Source organism: Sturnira hondurensis, unplaced genomic scaffold, assembly GCF_014824575.4.
Source record: "Sturnira hondurensis isolate 20B ecotype Veracruz unplaced genomic scaffold, ASM1482457v3 Scaffold0008992, whole genome shotgun sequence".
Classification (NCBI taxonomy): Eukaryota; Metazoa; Chordata; class Mammalia; order Chiroptera; family Phyllostomidae; genus Sturnira; species Sturnira hondurensis.
Genome location: NW_028081623.1, coordinates 2300059 through 2317517, shown reverse-complemented (window position 1 = coordinate 2317517; position 17459 = coordinate 2300059). Strand labels below are relative to the sequence as shown.

Below are 17459 nucleotides of genomic sequence, written 5' to 3'. Positions count from 1 at the left end.
AAGAGACTCAGCCAAAGTCTTCTGGATTATAGAGAGTGTTGAAGTGTTGCTGAGCAACCTTGTATTCAGTCAATTCAAATGATCTGATAGACAACCAGAATTAAGATCCTCAAAGTGGGTATGTACTTAGCAATATGAAGGCCCAAACTCGGGGAATTCACTCAGGAAAGTGCTGCAGAACAGAGTGGATCAAAGATCTGCTTGGGTCCACATATGCTGCTTCTAGGGCCTCAGGGGGCCCAGAAAGAACTTCTTACTTCTTTTCCTTTTTTTTAAAATTGATGTTCAAGTGTAGTTGTCTCCACTCTCCCCTCTCACTCTCCCCTCAACCAGCCATCCCCACCTCACACCTTTGATTCTCACCCTCCTTTGGCTTTGTCCATGTGTCCTTTATACATGTTCCTTGACAACCCTCCTCTCTTTTCACCCCTTTTTCCCCTCCTATCTTCCTTCGGGTTACTGTCAGTTTGTCCTTAATTTCAATGTCTCTGGTTATATTTTGCTTGCTTGTTTGTTTTGTTGTTTCGGTTCCACTTACAGGTGATATCACATGGTTTTTGTCTTTTCACCTGGCCTATTTCACTTAGCATAATAGTCCCTAGATCCATCCAATACTTAACCTGGCAGGGGAAATACCATGATCTAGAACTTCTTACTTCTTAATGCAATAAACAGCAAAGACATTTATAGTAGAATTCACTGATACTCTGAAGGGCATATGTTTGAGTAAAATCATGTATTTTAACTTACTAGGAACCATCCTCCATGCAGTTAATTTATGCTCTGGTAAAAAGATAAAAATAAATGCAGTTAACACAGAGAATGCTGAAAGAGAAGGGGATCAGTCCTCCATATGATCTGTATGTATATCCTTCCCCAGCCCTGACAATTAATAAGAAAATTACCTTTACCCATTACAAGTATAGAGTTAAGTGAAGTTAGACCTTTGTTGTTCTAATTTATAACTCTTCCTTAAGCATGTTGAAGAGAGCAGACTGTCTTTGAGACTTTTTTCCTAGCTGCTTAACAGAGAAACATCTGCAACACAGGTGGCAAACACAAGGCCTGCAGGCTGAATCCAGCCCTCCACCTTGTTTCTACCCAGTGGCAGCATCGAGCTCCTTGCTCCTAGTTAAGGAGTAGTTACATTTACACAGTCCTAAAATTACACTCGGCCCTTTGAAGGCAACTGAGAGGCTGAAGTGGCCCCCTGGGAAAATGAATTGACACCCCTGATCTACAGTATAATATATGCATCAGCAACAAGTATTTATGATTTGTGCTTATTAACATTAGAGTATTTTGAAAGTACATGAAAAGGAGTGATCACATTTGAAAGCATTGTCAATAAAATTATGTATTGTCTCCTGTGCCGAATTTAAAGACTTTAATATGCATAACTTTCTCAAATTATGGTGTTTAGAAAGTCATACTGAAGGTCATTATTTTTCTTTCTCAGTTTCAGTTGCATCCCACTTTTAAATTCACATATAGTATTCCCTGGTTTCCTTGGAGGTTAAAGAGACACAATTGTCTCTATATTGTTCTCACAATTGTTCTAGATTATTGAAATCACTTTAATTTGGTAACCTAAGAAATAAAGATCATGAAAAACATGTTGGGAAAAAGGTGTTATAGAGACAAAAATTGAAAAAAAGAGAACAGCAATAATCCAAATAAAAGTTTCCAAACAATTTCATAGTCAGTTTTAACAAGAAAAAAATAATAATTGAGAGCTAAAATTTAAGACTGTGATTGTTTTTAGTGAATATTTTCATTTTTACAGCACAGAAAATTATTCATGGTAAGTAACTTTGTGAAGTAAAGACTATTAATTTTATCTGAATCCTTCTGGAATTCATGAATATCACTGTATTTTGTGGGTTTACATTTCCTTTTCCTTTTTACATTTTATCTATTATTTTTTTATTGTTGTTCAAGTACAGTTTTCTGCCTTTTCCCCCCATCCCTCCTGGTTTTACATTTCTGAACATTTCACAATTTCCTGATAAAAATAGACTCAAGAAAGTCTATGTTATAAAACAAGCCTGGGTTTGATGAACTTTTATTGTTAGATCAGTTATGCCTTTGAAAATTTTATAGAACATGCGTTTCCTTTGAGGATATACAGAGACATAAAACAGAACATAGACAGCATTGGGATGGTGAAGAGAGTAAGCTTTGGCAGTAGAGTGAGATTCTATAAAATAATAGCAGTAAGTGGAACATCATTGTAGTAATGCTCATGCCCTCAGAGTTGGCCATTCTCCTCTCCCAGATGACCTAGGCATCTCAGGTGACAAGTGAGCTCTCCAGCTCTACCCTTGCTGGAGAGAGAGAACCAGCTCCTAACATCTTCTAATATTTAATTCTTTTAGGATTCACATACCCATGTACTAGAAATATACTGATTCTAGTCAGTTGTGACAACAGACTTGAATGATCCTGGTCATTACATTCTTTGCATAGACAGCATTAGCTGAGTTTGTCTGGGAGAAGGAAGTGAACACAAGCCCAGCCTGGAACTGCTAGATAACACTTTCTACTTTACCTGGAGCAGCACCCTGTGTGCACATAGGTATGAGCCCAAATCTGAAGAATTAAAGAATTATTTGACCCTCAGTCAGAAGAGCAATGTAAGGAGTAGTAGCTGAATGAGAAAGTGAATCCTGTCACTTCTCGAAACCACTGGCATTTCCCAACAACTGTATTGTTATCAACTCTACTGAGGTTAAAAGCAAATCTACACTGATGAAAAATTATTTGAATTTTATACTCAGTAATATTAGCCTCACAGGCCCCCTTTTAGAGAAGGGAGTTCGAGTGGAGAATAGAGATGAAAGCTTTAAATGCAGTTTCATGACAGTTAATGTAGTGTTGTCTTATACAGTGTTCAATAGTGTTCAGAGCTGATACTCAAATTTTTTATTTTGAGAGATTTTGTCTCTTCAAAGCTAACAATTTTTTTCTTCTTACTTTTTCCAACCAAAGCTAAACCCACAAAGCTGAGATTGCTGAATATAAATTTTAATAACTTTATTTTTGATTTTGTAGAACTTGACCTTTTTCCTGAATTGATTGGAACTGAAGAAATAATCAAGGTATCATAGCTATATTTTATATTCAAATGTTCTGAGATTTAAAAGTTTATTTTGAATTGTTGGTTGAGTTTCAGATGGTGTTTTAATAAAACTTCAGGCTACATTATTCACTGTAGGATTAGCTGCTGAGTTTTGTAGAGAGTCATGCAACTGATACACATAATTCTTATCTGAAGAAATTACAAGGCACTTTAATTAGTATGGTAAAAATAACAGAGAGATACAAAAGTTTTGGTGATAATGAAAAATGAATTTAAAAATGATTATAAGTTAAAACTGTAGCTATAAATCAGAAATTTTTGACTCAAATTTTTCTAAAACACTAAAATAATGTTTAACCAATTCTTAATGCTGCTATGGTTTATTTGTAACTAGCTTAACCAATGGTTGATAGATTCATGATAAATAAATATCAGTCAAAATATAAATTGAATATATTTTTGCACATTTAATTACAATATTGTGTTTTGACTCTTCAGATTATATGTCTACTGCTAGCATAATGTTCTTCAAGTAAAGGGGTAATTAAGAATATTTACGAATTTTACCATTGTCTTAATTTTTTAAAAGAGGCAACTTGACTGATGTATCCTATATTTAATCCTAAACCCAAATATACTGTTCATTTAAACCAACATTATATGTTTAAATCCAGGCACTATTGTTAATGTAGTGCTAACGTGTGCATATACATATATATGTATGTGAGCTCATAAAGTATGATAACTGATGCTATTATATAGTAATTAATAACAGCCAGATTGTGTTTTCATGTATATAATTACCTCAATAGTTTATACAACTTACAGCTATTCTTTCTTACAAATGATTATTTTACCGAAATAACTGGTTCACTTCTTTAAAAAAATTCATAGAATTCTTTTTTTGTGTGAGTGTGTGTGCATGCTTGTGTAGCAGTGCTGATGGATATGTATGTACCTATAAACTATCACCAAAATCAAGTCAATGGAAGGAAAATATTATTTTTAGACTGTAAATTCAAATCTTTAGTGGCTTAGTCTATTTCACTATTGTAAAATACCATACACAGGATAGTTTATAAACAACAGAAATTTCTTTCTCACAGTTCTAGGCTCTGAGAGTCTGAGATTAAGGTGTCAGCATGGTCAGGTTCTGGTGAGGGCCTTCTTCTGGCTTGCAGACTGCTGACTTCCTGTTTCTTCACATGGCAAAGCAGAGCAGAAGCAGCAAGTTCTCTCATGACTCTTATAAAGTCTCTAATCCCATTCAAGAGGGCTCCACTCTTATGGTCTCATCTAATCTCAGTTGCCTCCCAAGGACCTGCAACCTCCTAATACCATCACAGCAGGAGGGTAGGATTTCAACAGATGACTTTGGGGGTATGCATTCAGTTCACAGTGCTATTCACATTCATAGATTCAGGCAGGAATGAATGAGAGAGGTTAGCAAATATCTGGAATATATTTGTAATGGGTTTAAGCCTGAATATGGAAATGAATAGTTTGGGGATACTTTTCAGATCCTCTTCAAATAGAATTGCATGACTTTGAAAGACAAAGTATATCCAGCATAATCAAGTCTTCATAATAATTTTTTTAAATGTGGCACAGATCAAAACCATATAGTGCAAGAGAGATTCACAATGACTCCATAAGAATTTATAGAACAAAATATTCATTATTTATGGTTTCAGATATGTATGGAATAATCATAGAGCATGGGAGAAATATTCTTAAAATATTGACAGGAGGCAGTATGACCTCAGAGAGATTGGCAAGATTTGATGGGTAGGATTAAGAAATGATCCATTACCTTCATCAGATTCCGAGAGGTATTTAAACTTCATTAAGTCCAAATTCTGCTAGAAAAGAAACAGAGGTTGTATGTGTATGTATTCATGTGTGAATAATATTTGCTTCCCATTTAACATAATAAAAGATGTGTGGCATTATCTTTTTAGAAAGAGCTTATAGAAATGGTAGGAAGATAATAAAGTGTGTTTGTGTGGAATATAAGCAAAGAAAAAGAGAAGCAATATTGTTTTGAGATTTGATAGAAATTGCTAGATTATGTAGGGAATACAAATGCTGTCTTTTGGGAACTTTAATTGTGAAGGGGAGGAATAATAACTAGAAGCTCAATTAGAGATTTCCATTTATGTCCCTTTTAAATAGGAGATATTTATTTCATTTAGGCTAGGAATGATACACTTGAGAAACAAAATCAGAAATACAAAATAGAGAGAAGTAAACATAGATGTAAAAAGTAGAAATGCAGTGAAACAACAACTCTTCAATTGCAACCAGATGAGGTGGTACAGTTGGTTGGTTCCTGTTTTTAATGTTTTAATATTAGGAGAAGGTGTGTTTTTGTCTATGACTTCCATTTTCTCTGTAAACAGTAAGGTCATCTGCTTAAAAGGAGGGAAGAGAGAAAAAATGGAGGTTTAAATAGAGTAGAAAAAAGTTGGAAAGTGTCTTGGTAGAGTGTAAGGGTCTGGAGTGATACCAGAAAACTAGCCACAAATCCATATTTTCAAGTACAAGGAAGAGTTCAGAAGACCGTATTGCTACACTTAACACTGATCCTCAGCAAAACTGTCAATCGAAGTATAAAACAATTTTTTGAGAATTTCTGGGGAAACGAGATCCCAACAAATTTTTCTTGAGAGCAATTTAAGGCAATTGACTATTTTCAGTAAATAGTAGGAAATATTTAGTAAAATATTTATGAGATTTTGGGGCTTATAGATTAAGTCACTATTTTATTCAGGAAATTATTTGGTGAAATCACTTGGATTGTCCTTATGAACAAGATATCAAACAGAATGCAAAATTTCCTGAAGAAATAATGAATGATAGTGAGGAAATTTGTCTAGGGAATCTAAGAGAATATTCATTTTTAGCATCAGTATGATCTAGATCATTAAAGCTGACACACTTATCAGAGTTGTCACGTATGCCTTAGAAAATACTTAAAATAAATGAAATATTTAAGCTCTAGATAATTAAGCTTGAGACTTGATTCATACAATCCAGCTTTTCATGTGTAAGAGACACATGATTATGAACACACATGGTTTAATACTTAGATTATATCTACTGATATTGGTCAATTTCTACTGATTAATTTGTACTCAGTCACTTTTTTCTTATTTTAAGGGACATAGCCCTATAAGATTTAAGAGATGACAGTGCTAGCAAACTGACAGAATCTTGTCCCATATTGCCTTGACCAGTGCGGCCCGGTTGGATGGGCATCATCTCACAAATCAAAATGACACTAGTTCTCTTCCTGATCAGAGCACATGCCTGGGTTGTGGGTTAGACTAATGCAACTGATTGATGTTTCTCTCTCTTTCTCCCTCCCTGTCCTTCTCTCTAAAAATAACTAAAAATCTTTTCAAGAAGTTATATCCTGAATGGACTAAAAATATACCTTGATACCTTTGGCAATTTAGTTTTCTAAATATATAATTAGACATATTATAAAATGAACAGTTTTTTTAAAGGCAAATCAGTACAAGAAAGTATGGGTCTTAGTTGACCTCTAGCCAGATCATTCCTGGACCATATGGTGACAAAGTGTTCATGAAAGACTGGGTCACCTGAATTGTATTTCTAAGGGAAACACAAAATTAAATAACTAGCACTCAAAATATATTTTGGTAAGTTGTCTTTAAAGTGTCTGCCTAAGCCATAAGTGGAAAGTATTTAAAACAAAACTTGAAACAATAAATAAAAACCTATTAGGATAGCTTAAAAATTGTGATTTATTCTAAATATATACAAAAATGCTGAATATGTACTACTTCAGTCTTTGAAATGAGTTGTCTCATTGACATTTTCTATGATAATTAGGTAAATGCTAGTTAAGCTTTTAGCTTTGTTGTCAGATGAACTGAAGAGAGAAACATAAAAACGAGAAAATAATGTTAAATAACATTATGTATTTAAATACAGTATGTTAAAAAACACTCCCAGTAAGTAAATAGCTACAATATGTCTTCCTTAGTTTAATCTTTCATTTCATAGCATTAAAATAAAGGCAACTGTAAATTTTATGTTTTCATTAAGTTTAGTTACTTTCTAGAAGGTGGATAATGAAGGTTATAGGATAGAGGTATGGCTTCTATGGGATGATGCTTTATGAAGATTAACAATGTAATACAGTATAAGATATTATCAAGATTTAGTTTTTCTCTTATTTCTTTATATTCTATTAAATCTTGATTGCTTTTCAAAGGAGGAAGAAGAGGAAAAAGACATTGAAGAAGATGCTCTTGTGAATCCTGGCAGAGAGAGTGCCACAAACCAAATAAGAAGAAAGGAACCCCAGATTTCCACCACAACAAACTACAATCGCATAGGGACTCAATACAATGAGGCCAAGACTAACCGACCCCCAACAAGAGGAAGTGAATTCTCTGGAAAGGGTGATATTCCCAACACATATTTAGATGCTACTTCCCAACCAGTCACTGAATTAGTTCTAGAAAAGGATGTTTCTTTGACTTCACAGACTGTGCCCAATCTGCCACCTCACACTCTGGAAGGCACTTCAGCCTCTAAAACTGTTCTCAGATTTCCACAGATGAACTTGTCTGGGACTACAGAATCTTTAAGTACAGTTTCTGTAAGGGAATTTCAAGAGGTATCTACTGATATCAGTGATGATGAGCATTTATTGACCAATTTTAAGCTCGATATGGGAGCTGATGATTCTTCAGGCTATAGTCCCACAACTACTGCTGTGCCCTTCATCTCTGAGATCATATCCCAGGGGTATGTATTTTCTTCAGAAAACCCAGAGCCAATCACATATGATGTCCTAACACCAGAATCTATGAGAAATGTTTCAGAAGATTCAGCCTCATCAGGTTCGGAAGACTCTCTAAAGGATCCTTCCATTGATGGAAGTGTGTCGTTTCCCAGCACTACAGATGTGAGGACACAGCTCGATGTTGGATCAGGTAGAGAGGACTTTCTCCAGACTAATCACACCAAGATACACAGTGACGGATCTGAGAAGATAACTGAGTCCTCTTCTCTAGGCCCTCAGGTGTCACAGGGTCCCTCAGCCACAGATATGGAAATGCCACATTATTCTTCCTTTGCCTACATCCCGACGGAGGTAACACCTCATGCTTTTACTCCATCCTCCAAACAGCACGGTTCAGTTACCACTGTCAACATGGTAAACTCGCAGACAACTCAACCAGTATACAATGGTGAGACACCTCTTCAACCTTCCTCCAGTAGTGAAGTCTTTCCTCTAGTCACCCCTTTGTTGCTTGACAGTCAGATTCTCAACACTCCCGCTGCCGCTTCAAGTAGTGGTTCGGCCTTGCATGCTACGCCTGTATTTCCCAGTGTCGATGTATCATTTGAATCCATCCTGTCTTCCTATGATGGCACAACTCTGCTTCCATTTTCCTCTGCTTCCTTCAGTAGTGAATTGTTTCGCCATCTGTCTACAGTTTCTCAAATCCTTCCACAAGTTACTTCTGCTGTGGAGAGTGATAAGGTGTCCCTGCATGCTTCTCTGCCAGTGGCTGGGGGTGATGTACAATTAGAGCCCAGCCTTGCTCAATATTCTGAGGTGGTGTCACATCAGACCATGACTCGTGCTGCTTCAGAGACACTGGAATTTGGTGGTGGTGGAGCTGGTGTCCTTCATAAAGCGCATGTATTTTCTCAAGTTGAGCCATCCAGCAGTGATGTCATGACGCATGCACATTCTTCAGGGCCTGAGCTTTCCTATGCATTATCTGATAATGCAGGCTCTCAACCCCCCCTCACTGTTTCTTACAGTTCTGCAGTACCTGTGCATGACTCTGTCAATGTGTCTCATCAGAGTTCCTTATTTAGCAGCCCTAGCCACATACTGATGCCTTGGTCTTCGTTAATAACGCCAACCACCTCATTGCTGCAGCCCACTCATGGCCTCTCTGGTGATGAGGAATGGTCTGGAACCTCCTCTGATAGCGAATTTCTTTTACCTGGCACAGATGGTCTGACAGCCCTTAACATTTCTTCACCTGTTTCTGTAGCTGAATTTACATCTCACACATCTGTGCTGGGGTATGAAAGTAAGCTGCTTTCCCAAAGTGACATAATAGATGGAAATCAGACTGAACTGCACATTTCTTCTTTCAGTGAGATGGGTTACCATTCTGAAAGCACAGTCATGCCTGGCCTGTACAATAATGTAAATGGGTTGAATGCATCTTTACAAGAACCTCCCGCTTTCTTTCCTAATGCAAAGGACATTCCTCCAGGCTCTCTTGCTTATACTACCAATAAGCCTTTTGATCATAAGGTTAGTCAAGTTCCAGAAAATAAGTTTTCAGTTCAGCCTACACACTCTCTATCGCAAGCATCTGGTGATACTTCTCTTAAGCATGTACTTAATGTAAACTCAGAGTCAGCATCCTCTGACCCTGCTTCCAGTGCAATGTTATCTCCTTCAACTCAACTCTCATTTGATGAGGCCTCAGCTTCTTTTAACACTGAACTAGTATTGCTGCAACCTTCTTTTCAGGTTTCTGATGTTGACACATTGCTTAAAACTGCTCTTCCGGCTCTCCCTAGGGATGTAATATTGGTTGAAACCCCCAAGGGTGATCAAATTAGTCCTACAATATCCCATCCTATGGCAGCAAAATCTGCTTCAAGTGAAAACATGCTGCACTCTACACCTGTACCAGTTTTTGATGTACATCCTGCTTCTAATATGCCTGCTGCTTCACCTCAAGGTTTAACCATTTCTTATACAAATAAGAAATATTTTGAACAAGTTTTGCTTAAAAGTAAAGGTTCCCAGCAAGTTATGCCTTCATTGTTCAGTAATGATAAATTGTTCCAAACTGCCAGTTTGGACATTAGCCATGCCTTTCCCCCAAAAGGAAGGCAGGCATTTGCTACTCCTGCTTTTTCTGTGGATGGACCTCTGAATACACCTATAAATGAGCTTATGTATTCTGATGAAGTTTTCACTTCCACCAAGGGTTTCATTGCCAAGGAGATACTGGCTGGTATTCCAACAATTGTTTCTGATACACTTGTGACTGCTGATCATTCTGTTCCTTTAGGAAATGTGTATGATTCCATTACAGCTCTTTCTCCCAACAAAGATGGCTCTGTTAACCCAACCAAGTTGCTGTTTCCTCCTAAAGCAACTTCCAAGGTGACTCATAGTGCCAGATCTGGTGCTGAGTTAGTGGGTGGTGATGATGAGGATGTTACTGATGATTATGATGATGATGATGGTGACAAAGATAGAAATGGTTTATCTGTAAATAAGTGTATGATATGCTCCTCCTATAGAGAATCCCAGGAAAAGGTAATGAATGATTCAGACCCCCAGGAGAACAATCTCGTGGATCGGAATAACCCAATCTCGCATTCACTATCTGAGAAATCTGAAGAAGAAAATAAAGTCACAGGTGTGCCCTCAGAAAGTCAGACTGATATGGACAGAAGTCCTGATAAGTCACCATTAACAGACATGCTCCCCCAAAAGCACAGTGATGGAACACAGGACAATGACATTCAGACTGGTGTCCTGCTTGCTTTCACCCCAGAATCTAAAGCCTGGGCAGTTCTTACAAGTGATGAAGAGAGTGGATCAGGGCAAAGTCCTTCAGATAGCCTCAATGACAACGAGACTTCCACAGATTTCAGTTTTCCAGATGTCAATGAAAGAGATGTTGACGGGGTCCTGGAAGCAGGTGACTCAGAAATAACACCGACTGTTACTGGCAGGCACTCAGAAGTGTTCAACATTTCAGAGGCAGGTTAGTTATAGATCAAAGGGATAGACTGAGGCGTGATGGTCTTCATTCTCAAAACAAATAGAAAAACATGAAGAGATAGAAATTTGGTAAAATGGCACATTAATTTTTTAATCAAAACATCTAATTAGTTTATATTTTTAAAGTATGACTTTATTCATTACTTTAAATGAATGCTCAATGTGCTTTTTTGTGTTTTTTTTTCAATTAAAGTATTGTTGGCATACTGTGTTATGTGTTTCACATAACAGGGATTTGACATTTATGTACCTTACCACGTGATCATGATGACAGGTCTGTTAGTGGTCCATCACTGTGCAGTGTTACTACAATATCATTGACCCTGTTTCCTGTGTTGTGCACACGTCCCTGTGCCTTATTTATTTTATAAGTGACAGGCAGCCCCTCTTACTGCCCTTCGCCTTTCTCACCTGTCTTTCTGTCCCCCTCCTCTCTGGCAGCCATCAGTTTGTTCTCTGAATCTACAAGAAAAAGTTCTGTTCTGTTTGTTTTGGTCTTTAATTCTCTGCAAAAGAGATAAAGTGATGTTTACTTATTGTCAACTTTTCATATTCTACAAGATGCCTGTTATATGTGGGAGCAATATGTGTTGTTAATACATTTTTAGTATACTGATTTTTAAATGGTATATTAGAGTGTGCTTTTTTAGGTTATTTTAATTTTCATATTTACTCATGCTCTAAAATAAGTTGTAAAACAACTCTATTAAATTAAAAATGAATTATAAGTTCTGAGAGTTATATGATATAAGCACTTCTCTGTACTCTGCCTTATGAAAAGGAATTACATAATTTGTACTGCATAGCTTGGGAGCTTTAAAGAAAGTTCTAAGTTTGGAGAGTGAATGGTAAGATTTTCTTTAAACAAGGTTTTAATTTTTAAAAATTGTGATTCATTACCTTAATGCTGCCTAAAGGGGGCAGTGTAAACTAACAAAACACTGTATTTTGTACTTGTTATACACCTAAGAAGTTAAATAATGGGTGTTAATATGCAGTGTATGCATAGGTATTTATATGACAGGATGAGAATTTTCTGTAGAAAGGCATTTCATTTATTAATGTATGTTATGCAAATTAGTTTATTGGCCAGATGTTTCTTAGAGCACATTACTGGCAATATATATAATACAGATGTTTGCTTTAAATGCCAAAGAAAGGAGAAATTCAATACCATTAAGCATATGAAATACTAGGTAATTTTATCAAATTGATCATAAGAATTTTATAGTTTTTTTAAATTTTAAGTTTAAGGTATTTTAAGTTTAAAATGAAAATATTTAAATCTTAATAGTAAGTTAAAGTAACATCTTGCACTATTGTTCTGTAAAGGTGAATATATGTGATCCAAAACATATAGACACTAATCTCATTAGGATATTTTCTCTCTTTTGTGATTAGTTTCCCTTCAATTAATTGTAAATTTTTTCTTCAATATAGCAGCAATGAAAAGTTTGTACATTTTAATAGAGAAATTGTCCTAAGTATTCTGACTTGGTACTATTTACCATTGCATTCCACTTTAAAATTTTAAACTTTATGTGAGAGTAAATAATGAACCAATAGGTCACCATATTCACTAGGAATGAAAATATATGTAAATTTTTCTTGAAAATGAAAAAGTATATATTTTTTCATTCCAATTATAATACTGTTTTTAAAAATGTTTTAGTAGATGTCTTTTAAAGAAAAATATTAGGAGTCCACCTATTTTTCTATCTTACTGGGCAGTGACATTAGTGAGATGTTCTTGATAGATTATGCTTTTACAGGGAGACAGTATATAGGAAATACCAAGCCTAGAATTATTGACTAAAGTTTAGCAATTTCTCTTCAATAAATCTTATCTGATTTAATTGAGAGTATGCTCTCCCACTGATGAGGAGAAAACAATATAAATATTGCATCCAATATCATCAGGTAACTTAATTTATGACTAAAGTGAGATAAAACAAGATTAGGGAAGTTATGGCTTGTTTTTAATTCTCCATCTGTAAAAATATCACATGCAGTATGTCATCAAGTAATTGAATATGCCACTTAATCAAATGTATATAAACTAATTCTGAAAGTTATAATTTGATTATGTATGTTTAAAATATAGAATAACTTATAAGACATGTTCATCAAATAATACAGGTAAACCGAATATGAGCATGTGCAGTGTATGACTGCATACACCGAGACCCAAAGACACTGATCGCATGGTCCAGGTCAGTGAGGGCGTTAATAGGAAAGTGAGACTGGAAGCCTGGGAGGTTGGTGTCTGTATCTGAGCACTAGGCTTTCAAGATTGTAGACATTAACTTATATGTCTAATGCTTAATTTGTAATACCAAAATTATACTGTTTTATTCTGAAAGCATACTTTAAGGTATTAATCTCAGTGCTTTTTTCCCTAATTGTCTATTAGTAGATTCTTACTATTTAGTTAACTGACATATACTACTGAGACATATAAATATAATTATTTTAGTCTCAACTAATGGATATAAAAATTAAGACAACAAATTGTCATAATATACAAAGCAATTAGTTGATTGGGTGCATTTTCATATAGTATCCCATCTGGAATAAAATGCCTAGGTTTCATAACATGTAATTACCATGGATTTATCACTCTGTCTTCTCAATTGAAGGGTTTATTTTATTTTTTCAGATTTTTTATTTTATCTTATTTTTATTTTTATTGTTGTTCAATCGTAGTTGTCCCCATTTTCCCTCATTACTCTCCCCTGCCTTACCCACCCCCACCTCTGCAGTCAGTCCTCCCCCACCCCATTGTCTTTGTCCATGGGTCCTTTATACATGTTCCGTGGTGACCCTTCCCCTCTTTCCCCCTTTACCCCCTCCCTACTCCCCTCTGGTCACTGTCAGTTTGTTCTTTATTTCTATTTTTCTGGTGTGTTTTAAAATTAAACATCCCAGAAAACTTAAAAGAAAGCCTTTATATAAAAGTATATGTGTTCACAAGTGTGTGTATATAGTGTATATGGTATATACAGTAATTTGTTACATGTTATATGTTATACTTTATATAGCACATATATGATCAGACATATCTCATACATATGTATGCACATCTAAAATGAGATATTTATGCATCTATATATACTAATATACATATTATTATGAATATTTGTAGCCATTGAATACCTATGTAATTGTATAATTTAGCTTTGTATGTAAGTTAATGTATGGCATTGGTTCTCAAACTTGAATGTGGACCAGAATCACCCCGGGGGACTTGCTAAAACGGATTTCTGGGCCTTACCCACAGTTTCTTTTTTAAAAAAATTGTATTGATTTTTAGTGAGAGAGGAAGAGAGAGAGAAACATTGACTCGTTTTACTTGTTTATGCATTTGAATCTTGTATGTGCCCTGACCAGGGATCTAAGCCACAACATTAGTGTATATGGATAACCCTCCAACCAACTGAGCTACCCCGCCAAGGCCTCACAGAGTTTCTGAGTCAGCAAATTTGGGTGGTTAGGAAAAGCCCCGAATTTGCATTTTTAACAAGTTCCAGGTAAAGCCAGTGCTACTATTCTAGGGACTGCACTCCAAGAATGACTGATACAGATGACAATATTGGGTACTAGGTACCAGGGACTCTGCTAAGCGGATGATTTCATTTATTCCCCACAGACTTTCTATTTAAATAACGATGGTCACAGAAGAAAAAATGTGAAGACAATTATGTATAAAACAAGGTGCTTTTGTATATTTCATAAAGAAATTGTCAATGCATTCACTATCAGATTAATTAGTTTTCTAGATGAACATCACCATAATACATGATTACCGGAGCACATGCTTAGCAAAATAGAAAGTAAGCTTGGGGCTCTGGCATAGGAATGTGAATTACAGTTTAGGTGTCAGTGAACTTAGACTATTTCCACTTTTCAGTTTTATGATTTTTAGGCACATCTTTGAATTCTACATTTTTCTAGCTAATGCTACCATAGTTATAAGAACAAACATTTTGAGAAATTTGAGTGACATTTGTATGCCTTTGACCCATATGACTAGATTAATTTCTTGGCCATTTTTACACTATCAAGTTACAGAAGGAGGCTGTTGTTTTAAATCTTAAGTTCTCTGCATTTGATATATTTTAATGCTATGTTTATGAACTTATGTTACTCTAAAAATATTTAACATTCAATTGAATCCTTTCATCTCATATTATTTTTTAATAGTGAAGTACTTAGTATAATAGCACCAAAGTGCCATTTGTGTAGGAAGCAATGTAGACTCTCACGGAGGATTTAAATGTACTTTCAAAACTTCTCCAGGTGGACAGGCGGTGGTGTCAGCAGCATCGTGGCAGAACAGTTCTAGCGTCCAGGTCCCTTCATTTCCCACTGCACCCTCTTCAAAGTAGAAGGAAGGTGGTGACTGGCCACTGGCCCCCTGTGGTTGTGAAATGTTCAGCAGCTGGAAAGGATAGCTCCAGAAGCAGTGATTTCGAAAGTGCTAGAACCATAGGACACCTGCTTGGTCACAATAAGTAGTCTTTTGTCACCTTTTAAAATGAGCCCAAGAAAAGAATTTAGCCTTTTTCATAAAAGATTTTTACCCATTACCGTTTATCCCCCCATACCCTCTTCCACCCCTACCCATTCTCTCACCTCCACAATCACCACACGGTGGTCCACGTCCATAAATTCTTTTTCCATTTTTGCTCAATCTGTGAACCCCACCCCAACCCCAGAGCTGTTGGCCAGCTCTCGATCTATGAATCTATCTCAATTTGCTTCTTAGTTTCGTTTGTTCATTAGATTCCACATATGAGTGAAATCATATGGTATTTGCATCTCTGAGTGGCTTATTTCAGTTAGCATAATGCGTCCTACATTTAAATTTTAAATAATGTGCTGATTATTTTAATTAAGGGTTATTTTACTGTGAGAAGGGTTATCCTAAAATTCTCTTTCAATGAAATCATTAACTACTCCTAATTATTTACCTGATTGCAGGCTTTAAAATAATTCCTTTAAAGTTAAGTTTGGAAAATCAAGATTTTATATGGTGATTCAGTAAGTAGCACTGTTTTCCTGATTGTTTTTATTTAAATGCTGGGCAGTTTTCTTATCTTAATAATTCCATTTTCCTTTTAACAACCTTTTCAAGACAGTATTATACTCATTTCTTGCCATGACTCTCATACCTGGGTGCAAATCTCTGTTAGGATGTTTTAGGTCTTTGGCTCTGATGACCCACCTTATTTTTAATTTTTTTTTTACTTAAATTTGCTTATAATCACAGACATTCTTTGCATCTTAGAGTCAAAATTTTAAAGGTGGGCAACAGAGATGAAGATGGCAATTATTTAGTTGAAAAATGTTGTAACTTAAAGTTTAAATATCAACTCTCTCCATTTTCTCCAACACAGAAGCCAGTAATAGTAGCCATGAGTCTCGTGTTGGTCTAGCTGAGGGGCTGGAGTCCGAGAAGAAGGCAGTTATACCCCTTGTGGTCGTGTCAGCCCTGACATTTATCTGTCTAGCAGTTCTTGTGGGTATTCTCATCTACTGGAGGTAAGTTGAGTGTTTGTTTTGGGAATGTATTTCATAAAGCTCAGATTTTTGCCTGCTTTATACTTGAAAGTTCTTCAAAGCATATTCAGAATTCCTTTTCCTTGAATGCTACCCTTAATTTATGCAAGCAACTATGAATAGGTGAATTTTTGAATCAAGAGACATAATAATAAAAGGTTTGATTGTTCTTCATACTTAAGTCAAACAATTGAAGGTAAAATGGAGGACCTTTGGTTTGGGTTAATATAATACAGTATTTTGACCATTGTACTTTCATATTAATCTAACATTCAAACCTTGTCATAATATTAATATGAATCTAAGCATTTTAAAAGTTATCATTTAGGAAAACATAATTTTGTAATCTTCATTTAAGAATATGTTTATTGATTTTTAGAGGAGGACAGGAAAGAGAAATATCAATCAGTTGCTTCCTGTATTCAGTCCCCAACTGGGGACTGAATCCACAACCTAGGTATGTTCCCCAACTGGGAATCAAACCCACAATTATTTGTGGTGTACAGAACGACGCTCCACCAAATGGGCCACCGGGCTAGGGTAGGAAAAACAGAGCCAAATGACCAGGGCAGGAAAACATAATTATTGATATAGTAAAAATAATTTTTTAAGAACAGAATTTTTTATGAGAGGCACATCAACTGCATACTAATAACAAAGAATAATGCCCTCCTCTGGCTTGTGTGGCTCAGTGGATTGAGCGCTGGCCTATGAATCAGAGGGCCGGTGGTTCAATTCCCAGGCTACAGCACATGCCTGGGTTGCAGGGGCACATAAGAAGCAACTGCATGTTGATGATTCTATCCCTCTGTTCTCCTTTTCTTCTCCTCTCTCTAAAAATAAATAAAATCTTTAAAGACATACTACCCTATACATACAAGTAAATATCAAGCATTTCAAATATAAATATAATTATAAAATAAAGTTAATGACTATATTAAGATACCTGGGATTTTAAAATTTATTATAATTTGTCTTGAGGACAAAAGTAGCTTCATT

At 35.7% G+C, this 17459-nt stretch overlaps 1 protein-coding gene across 2 annotated transcripts in view; it reads left to right on the top strand.

The window, feature by feature from the left end:
- The window catches only part of PTPRZ1 (protein tyrosine phosphatase receptor type Z1), a 192033-nt gene that overhangs the window by 136097 nt on the left and 38477 nt on the right, over positions 1-17459 (top strand). For both annotated transcript variants that reach the window (XM_037056516.1, XM_037056515.1), the window contains exons 11-13: positions 3055-3101; positions 7329-8313; positions 16298-16442. In XM_037056516.1, the coding sequence (XP_036912411.1) occupies positions 3055-3101; positions 7329-8313; positions 16298-16442 (1177 nt within the window). The remainder of the gene's footprint in view (positions 1-3054; positions 3102-7328; positions 8314-16297; positions 16443-17459) is intronic.